This window comes from Pteropus vampyrus, unplaced genomic scaffold (genome assembly GCF_000151845.1).
Source record: "Pteropus vampyrus isolate Shadow unplaced genomic scaffold, Pvam_2.0 Scaffold45, whole genome shotgun sequence".
Taxonomy (NCBI): domain Eukaryota; kingdom Metazoa; phylum Chordata; class Mammalia; order Chiroptera; family Pteropodidae; genus Pteropus; species Pteropus vampyrus.
Window position 1 is genome coordinate 1653343 of NW_011888826.1, and position 26823 is coordinate 1680165.

The 26823-nt window shown below is 36.6% G+C and overlaps 2 protein-coding genes across 2 annotated transcripts in view; one reads left to right on the top strand and one right to left on the bottom strand.

Annotated features, from left to right (window-relative positions):
• RGS20 (regulator of G protein signaling 20) overlaps positions 1–7567 on the top strand; it is a 95640-nt gene extending 88073 nt beyond the window's left edge. The window contains exons 8-9 of the mRNA XM_011359201.2: positions 2108–2342; positions 6569–7567. Of these exons, the coding sequence (XP_011357503.2) occupies positions 2108–2342; positions 6569–6757 (424 nt within the window). The 3' untranslated portion in view covers positions 6758–7567. The remainder of the gene's footprint in view (positions 1–2107; positions 2343–6568) is intronic.
• A 9224-nt stretch (positions 7568–16791) lies between these two features.
• The window catches only part of TCEA1 (transcription elongation factor A1), a 35492-nt gene continuing 25460 nt past the window's right edge, over positions 16792–26823 (bottom strand). Inside the window, exons 7-10 of the mRNA XM_011359159.2 lie at positions 26284–26438; positions 23943–24089; positions 19560–19631; positions 16792–17643 (exon numbers count right to left, since the gene is read on the bottom strand). Coding sequence (XP_011357461.1) covers positions 17635–17643; positions 19560–19631; positions 23943–24089; positions 26284–26438 — 383 coding nt within the window. The 3' untranslated portion in view covers positions 16792–17634. The remainder of the gene's footprint in view (positions 17644–19559; positions 19632–23942; positions 24090–26283; positions 26439–26823) is intronic.

Consider the following 26823-nt stretch of genomic DNA (forward strand, 5'->3'; position numbering starts at 1 on the left):
TAAGTCTCAAAGTTTTTGCAGTGCTGGGCTCACTGAAAGTAAAAAAATGACAAAGTACCTGGAAAACAAACCAAAAAAAAGTAAGCAAAACACTGAGTAGGGACTGCTAAGCACAGGAAAGAAGAGTTTTCTCCAAGGGCAAGTGCAGAGTGGGGTGGGGGCAAGGTGTTAAAACAGTCTCTCAGATTAGCCCTGATCTGTGAAGGGAGCTGAAGTGGTCCTGAGTCAGTAACACCTCTGAGATCTCATAAGGGGCAAACACACATCTTCTTTGGAGGAAAAGAAACATTCTCAATTTCGACTTGCAGTTTCCCAAAGATTGAGAAAAACCAGAAGTTACAAAACTAAAAGGAAACCACTCACCCCAAATGAGAGTCACTAGAAACAACACTTAGATTTAGAGCCCAAAGGCCTAAAGATGTTATAAGTATCTGTAATGAAATATAAAATAATGGTTTCTAAAATGTTTAAACTAATTAAATATCGAATCACAGAACTGAGTAAGCAGAATTCAACTCTCAAATATATCCAGGACTTCAAGTTGTCCTGTAGTTCTGCAGGATGTTACTGTGGGGAAAACTGGGCACATGGTACATGAGATCTCTCTGTTATTTTTTCTTAATTTTTTGAATATTATTTTCTTGAGACCAGAAGTCCAAACTCAAGGTGTCAGCAGGGCTGTGCTCTCTGATGGCTCTAGGGGACAATCTATCCTCACTGCTTCTAGCTTCTCTGGTAATTGCCAGCAATCCTTGGTGTTCCTCAGCCTGTAGATATTTCATGCTAGTCACATGACTGTATTTTCCGTGTGTCTTCATGACGTCTTCCCCCTGTGTCTGTCTCTATGTGTCCAAATTCCCCTTTTGTAAGAACACCAGTCACGTTGGGTTAGGGCTCACCCTGATGAACTCAATGTGATTACATCTGCAAAGACCCTCTTTCCAAATAAGCTCATATCCTGAGGTACTGAGGACTTCAACATGTCTTTGTTAGGGGACACGGTTCAACTCTTAACACCTTCCTATGAAACAGTGGATCCAACTGGTTTTACAGATTAGTTCCATGAAACATTTTAGGAATTGGTCATTCCAAGGTTATACAAGTCTTATCTTAACTACCCAGATATCTAAGAGGCCAGTATAACAGCGATACCAAAACCAGATGAGGACAGTACGAAAATGGAAAATTAGTTATGAATCCTGTTCAGGAACTGTGGCCATGTACAGCAATGTGGGTGAATGAATCTTAGACAATGTTGGGTGAAAAAAGGAAGCTGCAAAAGACAACATATAATAAGCCATTTTTATAAAGTTAAGAAAAAACAACTAAAGAATATGTTCTTCAGGGATACATACATACTAAAAACGATGAAAAATAAGGGTAAGGGAAAAGAAATAATAAGGATCATTATTAAACAGACCATGTTTTCTGACCTTGATATAATTATAAATGTAAATTAAAAAATCAACTAAAACGGAAAGTCCAAAGTCAAGAATAGTGGTTCCCTCAGTGACGGGGGGGAGTCAAGAGAGCCATGTGCAGACGTAAACACAGCTGTTGGTGACAGCCTGGTTCTTAAGGAAAATGGCGAATTCATAAGTGCTCATTTTTGTTGTCACCCTTCATAACTTGCAGTTGTATAATTTATGTTCTTTTCTCTTTCTCGTTAAAATTCTCTTTCGCATTTAAAAAAGTACTGAGTGGACACTGCCCCATTGCTGTTCTGGAAGTCACTGTGGTCAGGGCTGACAGGTCTGTCACGTGATTGGGGAGTTCTTGCTTAGATGGTCATAGGATTTCTCTTTTATAATTTAAAAACTGCCAGGATGTGCCTAAATGCGAACAAGTACATTCTCAGCAGTTATTCTGGCAATTTGGTTTACAGGCATTTTGGTAGTAGCCATGCAATCCAGCTGAACAACTTGAAAGTACCAAATTCATGTTTTTATTAAAGGCTTAAAGAAACGAGAACAGTTCTTTCCCTTCCTAAAAGGGCCTGTGTGCACATTGTCACTCTCAGGGAGGAAAAAGATAGGTTTCTAGTGATGAAATTCAAATTAACCAATAACATAACTCCCTTTGGCCCTTTCTTCCTGTCTCCACGAAGCCCAACTCCTACTCTGGAAGAAGTCAGAGCCTGGGCACAGTCATTCGACAAGTTAATGCTCACTCCAGCAGGAAGGAATGCTTTCCGTGAATTCCTCCGAACAGAATTCAGTGAAGAAAATATGCTTTTCTGGATGGCCTGTGAGGAACTGAAAAAAGAAGTTAATAAAAACATTATTGAAGAGAAAGCAAGGATGATATATGAAGACTACATTTCTATTCTTTCTCCTAAAGAGGTATGTACCTACTGAAGGGTTTTCTCCCAGGAGGCCAAAGGGTTAAAATTAACCCCTTCTGTTTGGCCACCTGGCACAAATACAGCTACTCCAAAATATAGAAAATGACTCCACCCACTATCCATAGTGCAGGTGACCCTTGAACAACACTGATTTGAACTATGCAGGTTCACTGACATGCAAATTTTTTTCAGTAAACACAGTACACTACTGTAAATGTATTTTCTCTTATGATTTTCTTAGTAACGTTTTCTTTTCTCTAGCTTATTTGATTGTAAGAATATAGTATATAATACATATAACATACAAAATACGTGTTAACTGACTGTTTATGTTATTGGTAAGGATTCCAGTCAACAGTAGGCTAGTAGTAAAGTTTTGGCAAGTCAAAAGTTATACGTGGATATTTGACTACACAGGGGTTTGGCGCCTCAACCCGAGGGCCAACTATATTCAGATCTCTTTGACCATGGTCCCACCAATGGGCTCCAAGTACACTGTGAAATCTGTGAAAGATTTCAGGCATTTCTCTCTGGAAAAAGTATCCATAACTTTGATCAGATTCTCCAGAAGAGGTAGTCTACATTTTACTATTAATACTGTTTAAAAATATTACACCCTATCAATTTATCTTTCGATTCTGAGCAAAATCTTGTTTATAGGTATCTCTATTTTGTATAGTAATAGCATCACTTATATGATACTGATGCTTCAGTAGCTTTCTCCAGGGTGTCCTTTTTTAATATCAGAAGTTATGAGTGAAATCAAGCAAGGTTTCCTCTCTCAGAGATTTTGTTCTTTTGAATCCAAAATCTAGGAGGTTAGGTTGGTCTCAAAACTAAGTGTCTTGTAGCTCTAATTATAAAATCATTCGTTATTTCATACTATGTGCCACTAAGAATATAAAGTTATTCTCTGACAGGGCCTCTCCTGTCAGAGAACTCATAGATGAGGGGGCGACAAGACCCGGAGCCCCTGGCAAGACACCTCAGAGCCCTAACAGGGGCTGGTGCAGTCAGCCATCAGCAGTAGATTGGGCAGGAATGGGAGAGACATACTAGGAGAGGCGGTAGATAATATAAAGGAAATGATAAGAAACTCAAGAGGATGAAGACATCCCAGAAGATAGGACTAGATGGGCCTAGGATAAAAGTGTTCAGTCATATCACAGTGAAAGTGTCAGTAGTTAGTTATGACCGAAGTGTTGCATGTTTACCACACTGTGAAGGCTGATGTCAAGCAGTAGGAGGAGGGTGAGGACAGTGGATGGTCCCAGGGCATCGAGGGATTTGGGAGCCATGATAGGTTTTCTGATTTCTATCCTGGGAAGCCCTTGGATTTTTGCCTGGTAATATCAACAAGTTTGGATTTTTGAAAGACCAGTATGGCTACAGAATGGATTTGGAGAAGATGACTAGAGGCAGAAGATAGAGAATCAACTGAGTAGTCCAAACCAGAAGTGATGAGCACCTGACTCAGCCCGCAGAAGGGAAACTGGGGAGGAAGGATTTGATGTGAGGGCAATCCCAGTGTCTGCAATGACCCCCACATGTATGGCTTGGGAAGACCAGGTGGTGTGCAGTTAGCTGAAACTGGGCAGAGAAGACGGGGAGCATGCTTGGTAGAAGGATTGGAGCTCAATTTTGCTTACTTACCTTCGTACCATGAAGTTGGAGATGTTCAGTTGTCAGTTGTATGAATACAGAGTTCAGAAAGTTATTTCCATTTTGGATTAATAAAAAGCAAAAGAATTTTTATCCTTCAATTTATGGCTTCCACATGTTTTCATTTTGTCATGATTTCCCTTTTTATTTTAAAGCAAGATTTTTCATCACTATCCTTTAAAACATTATACAAACAAAATACTTCTTAGCAAATTTATGAAGCAAAAATGACACAAAAAGATGACGCTTTCCTCCCAAAGATAAGCCTTTATTACTTGAAATGTAAAAGCTTAAAACTTTTAAGAGCGTAGCTTTGGGTTCAGATTCACCTGGGTTTGAATCCCAGTTCTCTCATTTAACAGAGACATAAACCTTGCGTGTATTTCTGAACCTCGACACCTGTTTCCTCATGTGTACGAAGGGGACATCGCCATTTACCTATACGTGTGGGAGGCTTGGGAAAGGGGACAGTGCAAAGCCCAGCCCCAGCCCCTGGTAGAGCCGGCATACCTGAGAGCCACTCTCAGTGACCCTGTGTTCGTTTACCTGTCCTGACCAGGCGCTGTCTTGACCCTGCATTCACAGCGATATTCTTCATGTGGAGGCTGTAGAGAATGAAACAGTTCCATCTGTGCCTCAAGTGTTTGTGAACCAGAATATTTTTTGATGTTTTCTACAATAACTCAGTCTGATTGTCTAACGAGAACAGGAGCGTTCCTCCTTTCAGCCATCAGTATGTACTGAGTCCCCCTTGGCAGGAGCTGTGCTCCCAAGAACTGGGCCCTTAGACTCAAGAAGCGTCTAGGGGAGGATTGCCTAGTGGCGAGTGCTGCCTTACAGATGAGCTCAGAGGGTTGGGAAGCCTTCCCAGGATGAGGGAGCGACATCTAAACCAAGATCTGAAGAAGTACAGTCAGCCAGGTGGAGGAGGAGGAAAGGTTTATTCTAGACAGAAGGAAGAAAGACAGGCTAGTTTCTAGCTCCTCCTTTCTTTAAATTCCAAGGGAATTCCAAGTCCTTTAAGTTCTTGTGTGAAATAGTGAGCTGGGGAATTAGTGGAAACAGATCATAAAGAGGTTCATAAGTTTCAACTTGGAATTTGTAAGCTTTGGACTTGATCCTGAGAATACAACAAGCCAGTGCAAGGGCTGAAGCTGGAGTGTCAGGACGGGGTTTGCTGTAGAGAGATCCCTCTGGCCAAACCATGGCGCGGTTTGGAAAGGTACGAAATTGACAGCAGGAGACCAGTTAGGAGGCTGGCGAACAAGTCCGGCAGGACACGGTGAGTGAGCCGCCACAAGGGGCACGGCAGACAGGAAGGAAGAGGTGGACAGATTCAAGAGCTATTAAAGGGGTAGGGTCACCAGGACTTTGTGACTGAATTTAGAGCCAGAGGGAAAATGAAGGATGAGCAGGACTCCAAATTGGGTGGGAATAAATAGTTCCGTTCTTTCATAAGCTATACAAGAAAAAGATCTGGAGATGCTGGGAATGTCTTCAATGTATTAGGTTTGAGTTACCTGTAGGTAGGCAAAAGAGCCTTTCCAGGAGGAGGGCAGATATACTCATTTGGAAAGGTAGATCATTGAAGTCAATATCTAATGACTTAGCTAGTCATATTTTGAGTTTTATATTAAGCAAGTGTGCATTGCACAGCACTGGAACCATCATGGCCTACTGATGCAGAGCTGGTCCAGTTAAGGTTCCTCACACGGAATGGAATAGTGCGAATTCATCTTTGCTGCTTTGGCCTCTACTCTTGTTTGTCTGTTGCCCTGTGGGAAAGTCTGAGCCTAGTAGCTTGCTCTGCTCTGGGAGCCAGCCTTGTCTAGGATGAGCCAACATCCCCTAAGGACTGAATTCCAAGTAGTTTAAATAAATTCTCCATAAATCCTCACCAGCTCTCACCACCATCACCTCCACTTTATGGAGCAGTTCATTAGGATACTATTTATTTTGGCCAAGGCCCCACAATTAAGCAGTGACAGAGCTGGGATTTAAACACAGGCCCCAAGATTTTAACCCTTCCACAGTGCTTCTGAGTTGGCTCCCACTTCGGCGGCCAGCCTGGCACTTGTCCCCAGGAATCCGCGACTGTTCTGGCGGCCACAGCCTGGGACCTCCAGGTTGTAGCCCTAACGTTATTAGGCTTTAGCAAGGGGTCAGTCTATGCACGCTACCTTGTTTCTTCAAAGGACATAGTACACTCATTTTAGAGAGGAAAAACAATGCTGTGTTTTTCTAAAGCAGTGTGATCCCTACCAGAATGACCTGGCACTTGTGAGAAATACACATTATCAGGCTCCTCCCCAGACCAACCGAGTCAGAGCTCTGCGGGTGGGGTTCAGGGGTCTGTTTGACAAGCCTCCCAGGGGCTTCTGCTGCTGCTGAAGTTTGAGAACCCCTGTTCGTTATGTGTCAGGGTCTCTTTTGACAGTTTAGATTTCTGGATGACCTTGTTTGACTTGGGACTTTTAAAAACCAAAACAAGCTGTGGGAGTTTGGGATGGACTTCCAAAGAGAAACGTATCTAATATAACTCCTACTTGTTTCTATTGACAGGTCAGCTTAGACTCCCGAGTAAGAGAAGTCATCAACAGGAACATGGTGGAGCCATCCCAACATATATTCGATGATGCACAACTTCAGATTTACACCTTAATGCACAGAGACTCATATCCCCGATTCATGAACTCCACTGTCTATAAAGATTTGCTCCAGGCCTTATCTGAGAAATCAGCTGAAGCATAGGATGTCATCAAATATATTTATTATTAATAAAATAATAAAAGAACTCATGGACTATGTTTAGTACAGGGAACTTAAGAGGTAGCAATGTCTTCTGATGGAGTAATACTTGGGCTATTTTAATAACAGATGCTTTCTTTTACTGAAGGCTATGTATCCACAGTATAAATTGCAGCCACCTTCAGTGATACTTTTGAAAAAAAGGGGGCATGGCTGTCTTAGAAAAATAGTATATTTACATTTACGATAACAGTAGCATGTTCTCAATGGCAAAGGATACACTAGAAGACTCTATACTGCCTAGAGCATGTACCTCCACTGGAGCAAACAGGGCTGCTTGTTTTGCATGAGTTCAGTACCTGATCACTCTCCTCCCAAAGAAAAGACATTCAAGTGTTTCTCAGCAACTCCTTCCATCAAGCTTCGTTTTGAACATTTCACTTATAAGTGCCATTACAGGACTCAAATTCCCATTTTATAAAGATGTGACCACTACTTGTAAAATGGTGTTCCATTTTATCTTATAATATACGTCCGTAGATACTTATATGTGTGCGTGAATCTATACGTGGTTAAGGTAAAGCACTGTGCTCTGAATCAGTTGCAAATGTTTGGTAAGAGAAATAGTGCTTAGAAAACTCTTTTGCTGAAAAGTTACCATTATTTTATTATCAGACTCTGCCAGGCTAAAGAATGAAGTTCCCAACCTAGTCATGTTCATAACAAAACTTTCAAATAAGCATATTTCCATTTTTATTATTAAAAGAAATATGGGCATTTTCACTCTAAAAAAAATAAAGCACAAGAGTTTTACTTCAATCTTTACTTTTTTTCACATGGAAATATTTGGGAAGTATAGGATTAAGTAGGAATATATGCAAGATGTCTTTTAGCTGTCAGACAAGGATTTTGTTTTTAAATCTCACCATTTTTATCACAGGCAAATGGAATAAGTTTATAGCTTACAGGGAAAAATACTGGTTTGCAGACCTAAACATTGTGAAGAAGCTCATCACTACAAGGAATGGAAAAAACACCTGAAATGGGGCGGATGTGAGACATCTAAATCTGAAACAGTTTGAGTAGTGTATTAGAAATCTCCAAAGGCCCACAGCACGCTTCAGCCCTAATTGGATGTTCTCCTCTTGGTCTTCTCCTTCAGCCTGATGGTTTCTGTGTTACTCTTTCAAACCCCAAACCTAAGCTGCCCCACCCTCTCCTCGTTCTCAGTAAACGATCTTACCTCCTACTTTACTATGAAAATTGTATCCCTGACCACCTTCAACTTCTTACGTAACCTATAAACATGTACAGATCAGCAACTATTCTTGCTTGCTTTAGTCTAGTCCCATAGATAGGATATGATGTTCTTTCCTCCTTTTCAAGGTGTTAACCCCTTACATATGCTTTTGATTCTATATCCAAGAGTCTTGTTTTTCATTAGACAAAGAGGATATATTTGAGATGAAGGCACAAACCCTGCCCTCTGGTAACTTACATTCAAGGAGGCATGAGACGTGTCCATGGCAGCTATGATATACTGTAGTGAGCACCGTAACAGTGAAGGACTGAGTTATGAAGTCTTGAAGAATCATGGAAAGGTTTTGGCAGAGGTCATACCAAAGTCAAACCCAAGAGAACAAGAAGACCGTGTGTGTTGGGGCATAGGTGTAGAGAAGATACTTATAACTGAGGCATCGCAAATGAGCCCAGTTATGGAAATGTTGAGTATGAGGTAACTGTAACATATAAAAGGTGTCGGGGCAGTCAGATAGAGGGAGCTGCATGTTGTGATTTGAGGCTGGAGTACACTGATTTGGGGTTTTTTAACACATAGATGAATGAGATTGCCTGGAGAGCTATAGCACAAAAAGAACTGAGAGTAAATCCTTGCAAGAAGGTACAGAGAAACAAGAATTCCAAGAGTTTTAGAAGGATTCATCTTCTCAATACAGGTAAGAAAAAAGCCGGGACATGGGTTATGGCAGCAAATGAATGGGAGTGCTTCAACGGGACAGTGGTACACCGCGGGAAATTAAATGCTCTTCCTCGAACTTCGCTCCATCGATTTCCCCCCACTCTTCTGTATCATTTTCACCTTGGTTTTTCCCATACCATAAGCCTCCTTGGATTCCCCAATTAAAAACAAACCTATAATACATAACCACTGACTCTTTTCTTTCTCATCAGACTTTTCACGGTAGTCCACTCTTGCGGCCTCCATTTCCTTGTCTGCCCATTCGCTGCCCGAACTACTACAGGGCACAAAACTGCTCTACAGAGGCCTAACACATACCATTCTCCTGGTCTTCTCGGTGGACTGCTCTGCTTCCTGACATACCGACGATGCCTTCCTTGAGATAGTACTTCCTACTCTTCTGAGGTGCTCTCCTTTTCTCCACATTCTCTTATCTTTATCCATAGGCGGCAGGACACAGCAGCTAAGGACTTGGGCTGTGGAGCCAGACTTTCTAACTCCTCCACTTACTGTGTGTTAGTGTGTATGGAGCCTTTCCAGGCCTGTTTCCTCTTCTATAAAAACAGGGATAACAAGGGTACCTTATCCCTAGCATTGCTATGAGGATTAAAATGAATCCATGTAAAATATAGTAAACATTTACTACCTGTCAGTTATTGCTACTACTTGTCCACTAAATGTCATGGACTTCAAGGTTTGGGCTTTGGCTTACTTTTGCTAATCTGTCTGCTCTTCTGTGGTTCTCATTTCCCCTTCTCATTGTTTAAATAAGTACCAATATACTCATGGCTACCATGTAGGGTGTGGTCTAGACTTTCTCTTGAACTTTAGAGTCAGCTGCCGGCTGGGTAACTCCCACAGATGAGTGAAACTCATGTCTTAATTTTGACTTATCATCCACATGCCTTGTCCCCCTGCAACCCTGGCCCCTGCCTGTGGTCCCAGTCACCCAGCCATTCACCTAAGCTCTTGTCTGGGTATTAACTACAACTCTTCCTTCTTTCTCTTCCCGACGTAATCGCCAAACCCTGCTGATTTTACCTCCTAAATATTTGTGTCTCTTCTCCCTCCTCCTTCTGGCCCCCATTTCCCTTCGCCTGCCAAAAAAGCCTCCTAACTGGTCTCCCTGCACCCATTTCAGCCACTCCAATCCATCTTTTAAAATTCCATAGGGTGATCTTTCTCACATACGAATCCACTTGTCACCATTCCTTCACTTCTTAAAATCTTTAGTAGTTCTCAGTTGCCTGGAGTACAAATACCAAGTTCTTGGTATGGTGTTTACAAGGGCCTCTGCAGTCGGACTACTGGCTCCCTAGCCACCCCCACACACGGTTTAGACTCTACAACATCTACTTATAGAAAAGGCATATACACGACTTCATACTTCGTAATTGCTCATGAGAACTTGGCTCCTATTTTCTGCTATCCCTTACCCCGTCTCTAAAATGCCTCTTCGCTCCGCTAACTTCTATCATTCCTTTAAGATTTCTCTCACGTATTGCCTTCTCCAAGAAGCTTCATAAGTCATACTTCCATTGTGCCGGGTACGATTCTTTAGTGTCCCAGGGATATCCTGTACAGATATTTATCATCTGAGTTATTATAGATTATCTGTTTACCTATCTGCCTTTCCCGTTAGACTGTAAGACCAAGGGGCATTGAAAATACACATTATCCATCATTTTATATACAATACAGTCATGTGTCACTTAATAGGAATGTGTTCTCAGAAATGTGTTTGGGCGAGTTCATCATTGTGTGATCGTCATAAAGTGCTTTATACACCTAAATGGTAGAGCCTACTTACACTAGGCTGTATGGTGTAGCCTGTTGCTGCGAGGCTACAAGCCTGTCTGTACAGCATGCAACTGTACTGAATTCTGCAGGCAACTGTAACACAAAGGTACCTGTATCTAAACATACATATGAAATGGCACACCTGCATAGCGTACTTGCCAGGAATGGAGCTTACAGGACTACAGGGTACTCTAGGTGAGTCAGTGAGGTAAGTGGGTGTGAAGGCTAGGGCATTACTGGACACTACCATAGACTTTATAAACACTGTACACTTGGGCTGGCTACACTAAATTTATAAAACAATATCAGATTACATCAGGTGCAAGAGAAAATTATGCAATCAAGGGATGCAGTGAACTTGAGACATGAGGCTGCTGCCGGCGTAACACGGCATAATGCTTTACAGAAAACTTTTTTTCATCATTAGAAAGAACACGCTAACGATAAAAAGTATAGTATAGCAAATATAGAAACCATTTTTTATAGAGCCATTTATTATCAAGTATTATGAACGGTACATGATTGCATGTGCTATGCTTTTATACTGCTGGCAGCACAGGTTTACACTGGCATCAGCACAAACATGTGAGAAATGCGTTGCACTGAGGCAGCTACGTCATCACTAGGCAACAGGAATTTTTCAGCTTCATTGTAATCTTATGTGACCACTGTCATATATGTGGACCCTCGTTGACTGAAACATCATTACTGTATCTAGCTTAGAGAAGCATTCATTAAATGTAGAACTGAACCAGAGTTGTAACATGAAAATTGAACTTCCCATAGCTATAAAATAAAAATTCCATTCCAAATTTGTTTTACAATGTGTCACATCTCAGAAAGATATCACAGCCCACGTGACTACAGAACTCACTTTTACTGTGGACCAATTCGGTAATTAAATCTGTAGTGCCATCTACGTATATGAATGAATCTTGAAACCCCCGAAGTATCCTACAAATTCAATGCAATTCTAAGGTTTTTTTGTAAAACTTTTAAATAAAATTTGACAAGCTGATTTTGTTGGGATGGATAGCTACCCACTTGGAAAAATGTATATATAAACAAATATAAATTCCAAATGGTTTAAAGATTTAAAGATCTTTTTTAAAAAGAACATTAGAAGAACATTGGAAGAAAACATAGGCAAATTTTTGTAACCTCAGATTAAAAAGGTCTTCCTAAGCAAAACATAAAATCCAAAAACCGTAAAAGAAGATACTGATAGACTGGATTACGTGTGTGTGTGTGTGTGTGTGTGTGTGTGTGTGTGTGTGTGTGTATAATTTTTGATTACATGAGGTCAGGAAGCAAAGTTTTTTATATATATATTTATATATATATATATATTTTATATATATATATAAATGTGTAGCACAAAAGATACCATACAAAGAATTAAAACACAAACATCGGGCTATAAAAGACTAAAGGTTATTATACAGAATGTATTGGAAGTGGCTACAAATTAATAAGACAAACAATCCTATAGACAAAAAAGGAAAGTCAATAAAAACTGGCTAAGAAACAAGAAAAGATGAGCATAATACAAAAAGATAATCATATGAACACAGAACAATAAGATAGTGGCTAGATTTGCAAAAATCAAAAGGATTGATAATATCCGATAGTAACAAAGGTGTCAGGAAATGGACATTCATACTCTCACTTTTTGAAAAGTAATCTGGCAATACCTATCATTCTGAATGTGCATATCCACTAGCTGAGCAGTTAATCTAAGACTCTATCCAACAAAACATCGAAAACTATCCATTTTAAAAGAGAATACTTTAAACTCATTCTCTGGTGAAAATGAATGTGAAGCATCTATATGCACCAGTAGGGAGTGTTCTGAAGTTGTTAAATGAAAAAGCAAGTTGTAGGACACGTATAACATGTATCCATTTGTAATGTTAATAACAGAGATTACAAAAAAAAAAAAAAAAAAAATCGCCCTTCCTGACTAAGCTGAGTAGTATTCCAAGATCTTTATAAATTATTTAGTCCTTACCCACAACCCTAAAAGGGTCAGGATGGTGTTCTCTTTACAGATGAGGCAGAGAGGCAAAGTGCCTTGGTCCAAGTCCCATAGGTTGGCTAAGTGGTAGTTAGATTTGAATCTGGGCAGATCGAAAGCCCAGGCTCTTTACTATGCAATGCCAATTTTCTAAAGAGGACTAGATAGCCCCCTATAAGCACATACATACAAACACAGAGACAGAAAATGGAGAAAATTAGAGCCAGGAATATTACCTTCACTCATTAATGATTTTGACCTAAAAGACAAAGGTAATAAAACCAGTGTCACAGGGTGTTAAGAACAGCCTCCAAACAGTCCTCTCTTCTGTCTGAACTCATGAAGGCTCTGCTAGCCAACTTTTCTCATTGAATATGACACAAAAAATCGGCCTTATGATATAAAAATACTTATGTGTCACACAAGTCAAACAGTGAGGGCTTTTTTTGTTACTGAAATTGAAACTAAATCATCTAAACTTTGCTTCCTGATGTTGTGTAATCAAAAATTTCTATTTTGAATTATCTGAGGTACAGCTGTCACCAAGCAGGGTTTTTCCTGAGTAATGCCAACTTAATCTCATGGGGGATGAAATTGTGGCCTTGCCATTATAATCTATCCACTTAAATTAACTGTCCCAGAGGAATATTTTGGAAAGGCAATTAAATAATCAAAATGTTGACAATCAGAAAACTAGGAGTTATAACTTGATTAGTCTAAGAACAATTAGTCTGAATAAAAAAAATTATCTACTTAAGTTTTTTAAATGTACAGTATGGTGACTATATTGTACTGCAGTTAACTGAATCCTCAGTTAACAGTACTGCACTGTATATTTGAAAGTTGCTAAAAGAGATCTTAAAAGTTGCCATCACAAGAAAAAAAAAGCTTGGAACTATGTGTGGTGATGGCTGTTAACTAATTGAGGCAATCATTTCACAATATGCACATACAGCAAACCATTATCATGTACCCCTCTAACACTAATAATGTTATATGTCGATTATATTTCAATTTAAGAAGTGTTTAAAGGGGAGAGGATTAACAAGCATTTGGCCTATGGACATGTTCTGATGAATTTAAAAAGAGGATAACGACTGCAGTTAAGGGGCAGGGGGTGGGATGGATCAGGGAAATAATTCTGAGGTAAATCAGCCTGATGTTGACCTGTGACTCTAATGCTTCTTCCAGATTACTTATGCTTCTGCAATAAACTGGGAATCTTAGATTGCTCTTATAGGTTTTGATGTTCTGGTATCAGTATTATTATGTAAAATCATTAAACATTTATTTAATTCAAATATTCATCCAAAATAATTTAGGATTAAAAAAATATTTTTTTTCAGTTGCTTGTTATAGAAATGTACCTCAAACCAGCTTAAACACAAAGGAAATTGATCGGATTTCATAAACAGGAAATCCAGGGTAGTTCTAGCTTTCACAAGGCTGAATCCAGTAGTTCAATGTTATCAAAACCTTCCCTCCATCTCAACTGCCCTAGGCTTCATCACACACAAAGGGTCTCTACATATTGTCGGCAAAATGGTACAGGGAGCTCCCATTTTTCATATAGTAATCCCAGGGAAAGAGCATGGGGTGGAGTGGGACACCGAGAATGACAGAGCCACCAAGGTCATGAGGAAATGATGTGTGCCCTAAATGAATCAGAAAAGATGTTTTGGGAACTGGTGCCAAAAGGATGAAATAGCTATGCCATTCTATTCCAGCGCTCATTTTTTTTTTCTTTTTTAAATATCAGCTATACATTCACATGAATTACAAAAATAACTTTATATACTATAAACATTTAAGGGTAAAACAAGTCCCTTTATTTCAAAGCAGTTCAGTCACCCAATTATGGAAACACTTGGGCTAATTTCACTAGACTACATGACATATCACATATGAAATGTCATTACTTTCTTTGCAGTCATGGCCATTAGAGAAAAAATATACTTTGCTGTCTTTCTATAGCACCCAGGGAGAGGGACCAGAACAAGGTAAGTCATTCGAGGTAGTCATCAGTGCTTTCATTTTCCATCCACCTGTTGGCCAAACCAGAACTACTGGATAAAAGAATACTGGTTTATTTGAAAAAAACATTTTAAAATTAATAATAAAACTGTTGTATCACTTTGCAGATTTAAAGTGCCAAAAGAGATCTCTCAAGACTCTAGCTCATTACATTTCTTCCTTTAAAGCTGGAGTCGAAAGCATTGTCAACCAGTAGTTATCTATCCTACCTCTGAAGGTCCTCGATCTGCGGAACATTTCATCATTTCACATCTTAGCTCCTATACAGTCAAGAAATGTGCGGCACTGATACAAACATAACTAAGATAAACTATTTCATGAGTACCTACTATGTGACAAGCATTCCTCTAGGTACTAAAGATACAGCAGTGAACAAATTTCCCATAAAAACTTACCAACTCCATCTTGACTAAATTACAGCTACGGTTATCTAACACAGCCACGTGATGACATTTCCCCAATATACTTCTCTATTACTTTTGACTGACTTCAATTTACTTGAGCTTTCCTTCAACACAATTCTCCTCTTACCACCTAGGAACTTGTCAGTAACTGTTCCATTTACTGTGAAATAGCATCGTCAATGCTGATACTTTCTTTTCTAAAACTGACAGAAATAAGTGGATTTTATGTCAGTGATTATTCACATTACATTTCCCAATGGGATATTCTTGAATGGCTAATTTTCTACAGCTAAATGTGTGTGTTGGTGGGAGGGAGGATAATTGTTGATTAAAACTCTTTAAATCACAATCATAACTAGTTTTTGAGAAATTTAATTCAAATCCAAAAATTACACTTAGGCCTGTAAGGATAATTATTATGTACCTATAAAAACTCAAAGTATAATTTGTTATTTTTCTGTCTTGTTAATACATTAAAACTGTTTGGAACATTGAAATCTGTATATACCTTACAAATTGTATATACTTTACAAACATAAATACTTCAGAACTTTTGCCATGGCTTAACAAAACTTAAAAACCAATGCTCATTACCGCTCAGGTGAGTAAGAAAACTCAAGTGGTTACTGTCTGTTTTCCCAGGATGGTTATTCATTAATTGTCACTATATTTGACTAAATTCCTCTATATGTTCATTTAACACAGTTACTTTGTCCTGGAAATAAAATATTATCAATTATTACCCTTGATAACATTTGCTTCCAGTTACTTTATAACTGGGTACTATTTTTCGGCAGTAAGTCAGACTCACTTACTGGTCTCTCACAGTACATTAAGTACACACATGGGATGTGCTCACACACTCTCCTCACACCTGCATCCCTCACCAGGGGTCCAGAAAAAGAGAAACATGCTGTACTACTGCATGTTTTGACCTAAAACCAGCAGGCATCGCTTAATTAAAACTACTTTACGAACACCTTAGTAGTTGGGAGAGAACTTTTTAAACAGGTAAAGCAAGCTTCAATGTCTAAATAAAATGACAAAAGGTGATACAATTTAATAACAAGAAACTTTATTGAATTACAAATTTTAAAATGGATCACTAAATTTAAAAGTGGGACAATTTTAATTTTATTCTTCTTAAAATTCATTCTTTCAAAAATGTACTTTATTTTTCAAATGATAAAACAAAATATTAATCTGTGAACTGACAAAGCAGAAGTGGAATGATACCAGTGGGCCGATTCTTATAGGTGGGGTCTTAACATGGACCTTTAAATGTCGTCTCTGTGTTACGTCAAGTTATTTCCAATAACAAATGAGAATATGGGAACAAAGGGGACTGCAAAGCATATGCTTAGGTCCTTCTGCAGGTATCTGACAGAATACAGATGCAACATGAGAAAATGTGAACTTTGGAACAGTGGCCTTTAAGATGTACTAGAGCAAGTGTGCCCTCAGGAACCTAAGTGAAAGTCATTTTTTTCTTATCCTAACAAAACAAATGATACACACTTAAACAAAAAGTAAAACTTAATTGTAAGATCTGTACTATAAAACAAATTGCATTATAGGCCATATATTCAGTTTGTTCAACAACCTCATTCATTGTGTAACAGAAAAAGTCAGCCAATTAGACTTAGGACAAAAATATTTTCTATCAACCTCCATATGGAAAGAATTTATATAATCCTTAAACTTGATCCTTGGTCAGTATAGATTTCCAAATCAAAATCAAGTCATGAACTACTTATAATTACACTATACTAAAATGCTAATGTTTTCTTCCCAGTATGTCTTCTTATGAGGGGAAGAAAATTGCCAGGAGCTTTCATTCTCTGCCTGTGCTGGGATTTATGAAAAGCCTACTAACCTAAACAGTGTTCTGCAAAACTAAAATCCACTATGAAGTCAAACAGGTAAACAGACAACAAACCCAAACTGATTTCAACAAAGTCAAGTCATGTTTCCAAAAGTAAAATCTATTAGGAACAAGTAATAAACATGTACAAGAAATTACAAGAAATGATGGTCACGGTTAGTTACAAATGAAAAAAAAATCTAATTATCCCAGACTTGTGAATATAATAATTAAAACCAATTTCATATGCTACTTCAAATATTATGTACAATTTAGTTGAGCTGCTCAAGTATTATTTGAATACACACCACAGTTGATAAACTTAAAATTATATTACCTCTCTTCTCTGTTAACATTTGCAGGTACATGCCAATATGGAAAAAAAAATGTAATTTTCATTTATGTGTTAAGTGAAAATAACATTTCTACTCTGTATGTTTCAGACTGTAAAAAAGTTAAGGTACATTTCCCTTTAAGAAGGAAAAAAGGTAAAAATAAATTGCCAAAAGTTTAATTGATAAAAGTTTAATATCGATTACCTATAAAAATGAAAAAGAAATGTTTGAAACGGATACCATACAATTATTATGTAGTCTCCCTACTGATCTGAAACTACAGAAGGCATTTAAGGAAGGATGCTATGTCAAAAACAAAGACTAACCAAGGGGTGTATGTCACTTTAAAAACCTGACTTGCAGAAAACCTAGTTCCTTGGCCTAGTTTTAAAGCTAATTACAAAATCCATTTTCTTAATGGTCCAGACATTTTGCCAATTCTTCCAATTCAACAGAACTGTCAAAAAAGAAGAAATATTTTGTGAGAACTTTAAATATAGACAATAGGGTGTACCTCTTCCCCCATTTAACACAGCATTTTATAGTGCTAGAGAAAGAAGCATTTTTGAAAAATATGCTGTATTTTTCAGATATGAATAATCACCTATCTTAAGTGTTTGACTTTTCCAACTTAGAATGAGTAGAAATATATAACTAAAGAAATAGTATAAAATGTTTTAAATTAAAAACCTCTCTTCTAGATACAGACAACAGTATGTATGGTGGTTTCCAGAGGGGAAGAAGGGTAGGGGGAGGATGAAGAGGGTAAAGGGAATCAAATACATGGTAACGGAAGGAGACTAGACTTTGGGTGATAAGCACACAATGCAGTATAGATGATGTATTATAGAACTATACACCTGAAATTTATGTTATTAACCAATGTTACTCCCATAAATTTAATTTTTAAAAATTTAAATAAAAGAACCTCCCTTATTAATGTTTTCAGATTAAAAAAATTAATTCCAAATTTGAACTTCTAGAGTAAGCCCCTTAGGCATCAGCTTTCCACATTAAACTGAACTTTCTTAAATCCAATAAGTGCTTATACTGCAAAATGCATGTATTCCAAACAAACTCAATGTGCCCACTAATAATAATAATAATACTCTATCATGTAAAACAAATCTAAGAGAGCTATTTGGAAAAGCCAGGTTCATTCAACAGGATTGAGAAAAATATGTGCATGTCCCTCTCTTGGTCCAATGCAAAAACTTCTGCCAACTCAGGATAGGAGACACTGTTTCAAATCACGAACTCTCCAATACCAGTCATCTTCCCAGTTTGTAACTGAATCTTTGTATATAATAACATGCGTACTGGCCTCAACCTCTAAAATAGTGCCTAGGGCCAAAACTCCCAAACCGTATTTGTGGAGGATATTTCCCCCAGTGTCTGGCTTTTAATTCACGTCTGATTTTCAGAAAATGCTTTAAACTATGTGAATAATTCCAAATAAACATTAGACTAAAAAGTCTATGTAAGTTTAACTTAAAAAAAAAAAAAATCTTGTACAAACTTAACAAAAACTAATAAAAATAGCCAGCATTTTTGGAACACCAACAATTATCAGGCACTTCAAGTATATTATCTCTACTCCTCACCACAACCTGTAATGTAGGTATTATTTACATTTAATACATGAAAAAAATTACAGTTCAGTAAGGATAAGTGGCAAAGGAGATCAAAACCTATCTGGCTCCAAAGACTATACTCCTGTGTGAGCTTCTGCAAGCCCACACTCTTAACAACATCCTCATATCTGTTAATAATAAAAATGGTCTTAGGACTGATGTCTAATTCTCCTCCCAACTTTAAATTATATTTCTGTGGCTCAAAAAAGTCACTCATGAATGAATGATTTACATAACACGAACATGCCTATGTGGGGCTACAGCATCTAGAGGCAATACGAAGGCTTGGCGCAAAGCCTGCTAAACCGTGACTGTGCTCATCTGCAATTCCTAAGATAAACACTAAAACCAGTGGACTGGATTTCAGTAAAGTAGAGTAATTTTTCCAGAATCAAGACCTATGAAGAGAAGTCATATATATGGATAGACGTTCTGGAAGCTCAAGAGTCAAAGCAACTGACTATAGTACATACAGAGCTGTTATGCACTAACCGCACATTTAAGGTTCAATCCTGTCATTCCTGCACCGAAACCATATGGATGTAGGAGAGTTCACACTCTATTTCTAACAGGGTACAAAGTAATATATTCCATTACAAATGCTTAGTCATGGACTCCCACTGTACTGACCAGTGTGAGCACATGTATATATTTAGGTATCTAAACAGGCTTATGAAAAGACCTGAAGAAATCATTCCACTATAAGTTAGTAAAATGTGAATCCAAGAAGGCACCATACCTTCCATCGATTTCCACATTCATTACAGACAACGAATGTTGTCATCGGTTCATCAGCACTACGGGTCTGTACCTGCAGCAAAAGCAAGTGACAAATATTACTTTTTATAGTACCATAAAAAGTCCAACCTAAATAAGAGCATTCTACATGAAAATATATAATAACCACAATGGCACCACAACAAAATGTGTAAGAGCCTGAAACAAGTTCAAATAAGCTAAATAATGAAAAGAACACACATTTCTAAACTTCATTTTTCTAAGTCCTTCTTTATTTGTCCTTTTTTCATGTTTAATTTATCCCAGATAAACAGGAAAATCATGTCACATACTATACTTTTTATATATAGCTAACAAATATGAAAAAATTTCCTCACTAAGAAGCACAGAAATGTTAATTAAAAGATATGTCAATTTTCTTACAAATTAGCAAAGATGTAAAAATTAAGGATATTTCATTCTGACAAAAACTGCCTTACTAAAAGTTAGATAGCAAAGAGGTAAGAGCCTTAAATATCCATTCTCTGTGACCTAGGAACTTGATACCTGATCTAAGATGGTAATTAGGAATACAAAGATCTGTGAACTGTTCAACATCACTAATCAGGGAAATGCAAATGAAAATCACAGTTAAATACAACCTATTAAAATGGCTATTATCAAAGACAAGAGATAACAAATGTTGGTGAGAATGTGGAAAAAAGGGAACCCTCATACACTGTTGGTAGGAATATAAATTAGTACAGCCATTATGAAAAAGAGTATGGAGGTTCCTCAAAAAATTAAAAATGAACTACTGTATGATCCAGCAATCCTACTCTTGGGTATACATCCAAAGGAACTGAAATCCATATCTCAAAAAGATATCTGTACCCCCATATTCACTGCAGTATTATTCACAAGAGCCAAGATATAGAAACAACCTAAACGTCCTTCAACGAATGAATGAAGTGGCATATATGCAAGATGAAATATTATTCAGCCATAAAAAAAAAGAAGAAAATCCTGCCATTTGAGACAACACAGATGAACCTGGAGGGCATTATGCTAAGTGAAATATGCCAAAGATAAATATCTTACGGTATCACTTATATGTGGAATCTTAAAAAAAAATCTTATTTCATAGAAATGGAGAATAGAATGTGGTTGCCAGGGGCTGGAGGAAGGGGAAATGGGGATATATTAATCCAAGAGTACGAACTTTCAGTTATAAGAAGTTCTGAGGATCTAGTGTACAGCATGGTGACTGTAGCTAGAAGAGACCTTAAGCATTCTCACACACACAAGAGTTAACTATGTGAGGTGACTGATGTGTTAATTATCTTGATTCTGGTAATCATTTCACAATATATCTGTGTATCAAATCACACTGTACACTTTAAATATATATAATTATATTTGTCAATTTTTCCTCAATAAAAAATTTGGGGATGAAAAGTCTCTGTATAAGAATGTTTGAATAGTATAACTTTATAATAGCACAAACACTGGAAACTACCAACAGGGAAATAATGAACTAAGTTAGAGTCCATTCAACCTGATGGAATATCATACAGCTATTATGACATATACGAAGGTTTTGTTAAAACACAATTAAGAGAAAAATGCTTACATTATAGTAGCTAAGTGAAAATACAGTCTTTAGCTTCAACTAGATTCAGAAAAATCCACAAAAATATTGCATGCAGCAAAATATTGACCGTTGTTCTTTCTGGATGGCAGATTAATAGGTAATTTTCAATTTCTTATCCATATTTTTCTGTATTTTCTCAATTTTATAAAAGTAGGTAGGTACTTTACATTGATCATATGATCCAGCAATGTCACTTCTGAGTATGTACCCAAAAGAACTGAAAGTAGGGTGTCAAAGAAGAATATTTGTACACTCAAGTTCACAGCAGCACTAGTCACAACAGCCCAAAAAAGGTAGAGATAACCCCATGTCCATCAACAGATGAATGTAAAACAAAATTGGTATTATACATACAATGGATTATTATTCAGCCTTAAAAAGGAAAGTCTGACACTTGCTATAACATAGATGAACCTCTATAAACATTATGCTACATAAAATAAGCCAACCACCAAAATACAAGTACTGTGTAACTCCATTTACACATTTGACTACTTAGAAGAGCCAAATTCAGAGACTGGTGGTTGCCAGGAGGTGGGAGAGAGGGGAGATGAAGAGCTGTTGTTTCATGGGTACAGAGGTTTAGTTTTGTGAGAGGAAATGAGTTCTGGAGATTGACACGACATAATAAATGTTTACTGAACTGTATACTTATAAGTGGTAAAGGCAGTAAATTTTGTTGTACATATTTTACAACTAAAAATTTAAAAACAATAAGAGAACTCAGCAAAAATAAATGAGCTAAGATGACTTTTTAAAATTTTATCTACACAAAATTATAGACTTCTGAAGTTCTCCACTGGAGAGAATTACGGAAACCAAAGGTCTCAAAAACAAAAAAGTTATTTCTTTAAACTATACACTCTTGAATGAATTTGACAAAGCATTATTAAAGTTCAAAGTTATTCTGAAGTTTAAGTTATGGGGGAAAAGAGGAAGAGAGGTGAAGGCAAGAAACTAAATACTAACAATTCTGCATTCTGAATAATGAATATTTAGTTTTAATATTAGATATATCAACACTTCAAAGATCAGAAGCTTCATGATACCCATAAACTATTAACATGACTTTTACCTGAAAAGCTCGAAGAAAGATAAAGAGCCATTCTCAAAACAGCAGCATATACTTAATATTGCTATTTAGGGTCCTAACTGTGAGGAATCCTTTGCTCTCTGGGAAAAATTCTGATCCCCTGGTGGGGCACATGCCAACCAACAATGACACGTAACTCTTTTATATCTGTTGTTTTGCCAACAAATTTGGAAGTCTTCTGTCTAAAGACAGAATTTTTGATTCTAAGAAAATTATACTGACTTCATCTCTAGACTAGGTTCTGTTAAAAAAAGTTTCCTATCAAAGCTATTTATAATCTGATTATGTAAATACTGTACATCACCTCTATTTTGTATGTTTTAAAGATTTAACTTTTAAGTATCTTTCTGTTTATACTTAATACTTTCTACTATGTGGCATTTTTAGGATAGAAATTTTATTGCTGAGATTTTTCTACTGATTAAAAGAAAATAAAGCAAACAACTCAGAATTTTCTGAGCCCACTTTCATATGGTGATATATTTTAGTAACCATGAGTAGTATACCTCTACAAAATAAAATACTAAAATATCAAATATACAACTATGACTAGACGAAACACTTCAAAAAGGTAAAGGACTTTAGAATGGTTAAATAAAGTATACCTGAAAATGGAGGGTTATGAATCTTTGAAAAATAAAAAACGGGCATTAGGTTATTCAATGTGCTAATATGTGTTTAGAAAAATGGGGAAAAAAAAAATTCACGTTTGCATGTATATACATAAAATATGTAGAAAGCCACAAAATGAACTAGTAATCCTGGTTTACCTCCGGAAAGGGGAACCAGGCAGCTGTGCAAGCAAAAGTGGAGGGGGAACTTTCCGCTCCTAATCTATTCTACCTTTTGGATTTTAACCTTGAGAACATATTACCTTTTTTTTTTTTTTTTTAAGTAAAAGTTCCTTTCTACAACTTATACAGAGTTTAGTAATGTTATTTTTTTAAGTGCTTAATTTTCTATCATGCAGAAAATTCAATTTTCTAAATCTCTATTAACCTGAAATGGAACAATAAGTTATTATTTCAGGGGAAAATTTTGATTTAGCAGATTATAGATACAGCACAAAATCCTGTCTGGCAAATAAACTTAGTGACAGTGATAAAGCATTATTTTCACATGCGGACAATGAAAATAACTGTAACATAGCTCTTTTCAGCTGTTCAAGAATAAAAAGGAAGATTAGTCACATCATGTATGAATATAAAAGGCATCAATATGTTGCAAAAAAGGAATAAATATCTGGAAACTAGTTAAGCTACAAATATCCACACTCCATGTGAGGGAGAACAAAGAACTTTCCTTAAATTGTAAGAACCTGCCAAATAAAAAGAATGATAACCTCTTTACATACTAACCAATAATCAACTGTTTATTATCTCTTAAAGAACATGGCCATTTTATTAAATTCTATGGTATTTTATTAATTTTATTTAATTAATATACCTTTCACAGTAACAATTTCCATGAAATTATAAATATAACTTGTTTTCAATTAACTGGAATCTGTTAGTATTAAGAAAGCATTCTTACACTTAAGAAATCACATCTCTTGAAAAATATCAAAGCATACTAGTAATTAACTTTACTACTTGTTTTGAAACAGGAATTGCAAACATTCTTAATATGAAAATAAGAATCTATAAACAACCACAAACCTGTGTATAAGTACAATTCTTCTTTTTACATTTGCCACATGTGAATAAGTCAGTCTGGGTTCCACCTGTCTTGGCCATCTGATGCTCTCTGATGGCTTCTTTGGTCAAGTTTTTCCGCATCTCTTTGAGCTCATCACTAGCCATTTCCTGTAAGGAAGGTGGCATAATACACAGTTACAGGAGTGTTCTAATATATCCTGAATGCTTTTATTGTTCAATTAGCTTAATAAAAGAACCAAAATAAACTTTTAAAGTTTTAAAAGTGAAACAATATTTTTCCTCAAAGGACTCATAAGAGTTTGCTTCCTTTTAAAATTTCTCCAAATACTTGTAAGTCTGTAAGTGAAAACTAATGTAATAATTCCTTGAAGGCTTGTAAACACTATAATCCTGGAGCAATGAGTCCAGTGATCTGTACCACTGCCCTCTCTCAGAAAAGAAAGAACTTTTGGAGAAATATCAGGTTCCAGTTTTGAGTCAAGAAATGCACAGGATAAGCTAGGGTCATCTTCTTGTACAAAAAACACAGAAGCTACCAAAGATTTTTAAGTCAGATGGACAGAAGAGCTAAAATGAACAAGCTTCCAGTGGCCAAAGACAGAAAAATTTCTTCAGCCATCAAAATAAATTACTGTAAAGAACCAATCCCCACTGGATAAATAAAAAGTCACAAGTCCATTCTGATGCTTAAAAAAGGAGAGCACACACATTGCGAAAAGAGCAACAAAATCTCTCATTGGCAGTTACTAGGGTACTACCAACCGCTCATTCTGATAACTATTAACTGAAAGGAAAGAATTACACATTTATCCTGCCTTTCTTATCCAAACCAACAGGGTAACCAAGCGCCCAAGTTTATAAGAGAAAGTGCTTCTTTATCAAAGAAACATAGCGAATAAATGTGAAAAGAATGACAAAATTTTAGAAATCACTATTTTACAATTCGTAATAAATCCTCACCAGTTCAGGCTAGGATCACCTGTGGATGAACACATTAGATAAAAGGGCAATGGAGAACTTTACAATGGAGGAATCAGGCTGTCAGTACCCAAACCCACTGATCAATGTCAGTATGCTAAGAGTAGGGCAACGGGACATTATGTGTCTCCTGCTGTGCTGCAATGTGAAGCAAAAAGCACTACTTATATAGTGTTTACGGAAAAAAAAAAGTTGAACTCTTAGGTTATCAAGCCTGCAGAACTAGCTTCTGTTTTATAGAAAATGGGACAGAGAAGTTAAATAACCTCATGAGGAAGAAACAATTAATACTCTGGTTTATAGAAGAAAAAAAAACCGGTTTCTTCAACAGGTCAATGTCATGAAGAAAAAAAACAGAAATGGGTAGGAGAAAAATTGCTTTAGATTTCTATACACGTGCGCGCGCGCGCGCGCACACACACACACACACACACACACACACACACACACACACAGTCTTAAAAGACAGAACTAAAGGTAATGTGTAGACTTTGAATCTTGAAACAAAGTAAATGCACAACCAGAAAAAAATTAATATGAACTAAGTATTAGATAATACCAAGGGATTATTACTGATAGCCTTGCTGGATTTGGTGATAACAATGTCATTAAGAAAAATATCATATTTTTAAAGATACCTCTCAGTATATAAAAGTAAAAGAATATAATGTCTGAGATTTGCCTGAAAATAATTCAGAAGAAAAAAGGGATAGATGAAAAGGGTGACAAATTCTTGAAAATACTTGAAGCTTTGCTGACAGATACACAGGATTTCATTACACTACATTCTCTACTGTGTAAAAGTTTTAAATTATTTTTATACCTTTTTGAAAAATGGATTTTAAAAATATAGCAATTTTTATTAGCTATAAAGACAAATTCACTCTCTTAAATGCTTTAAGTAGGACTGCAGACACACTACAGCTATTATCTATGAAAACCCATGTCTATAAATAGCCAGCTATAAATTCCATTTTTCCCATCATTCCTTTTAACAAATAGTAAGATGTGACCAATTTTGTAGGGTTTAACCATGAAAAAAGCTTAGAGATTTCAAAGTCTGTTTGCAATTAGAAATTCAACTCTTCGAAAAGTTAAAATACTTTTGTCTTCAGACAATGATTTAAAGCAAAAATCATGGTACAGATGCAATCACCCAAAGACCATGACAGAGTAGTGGAAGGGACAAAGTAAACAGATCCAGTTGTATTTATCTAGTGTACTGTATATATAAATATATTAGAATAGATAATAATGACTTATTACATATGTAATATTTATATAGTAGTTCATGATTTAAACAGGCTTTACATCTGACATCATGGAGTCATATCATGGAAACATTATATTCAGATATACTCACCTCTGCCGTCATTCTAGCAAATAAGTCAGGAGAAATATTCCCACACAGTACATTCTTCCTTAAATTTGGATTCTTTGCATCCTTAAGATTTGATATTCTACTTCGTACTCTGTTTTTGTATTTCATGTCTGTATTCCTTATTTCTTGATATATAGGTATAGGCCATTAAGGAAAAAGGTTAAATTATAAAGGTAAGATCATTTTTTTCCCTATTCTGCCAAAATAAGAATTCCTGAAATTTCTAAGCAGCTCATAAAAAGATTCAAATTTAGATTAACAACAAGGCACTGTTCCTACCAGAGTCTTTCATTTGTAACTGGCAAGTAACATTGACTGTATTTTTCGGCTGTGAATAAATGAGCAATGCTTTCTTCTTAAGTTTAATGCCAGAAGCACATAACAGGAATTCAAATAGTAACTCAGGTACTCAATCTCAGTGAGAAAACTTTTGAAAAAGAGCTTGAACTTACACAAGCTTTAACTTGTCCAAATCTGAATTCTACTACCAAGGATTCTAGAAGTCTCAATAACTACAAATTC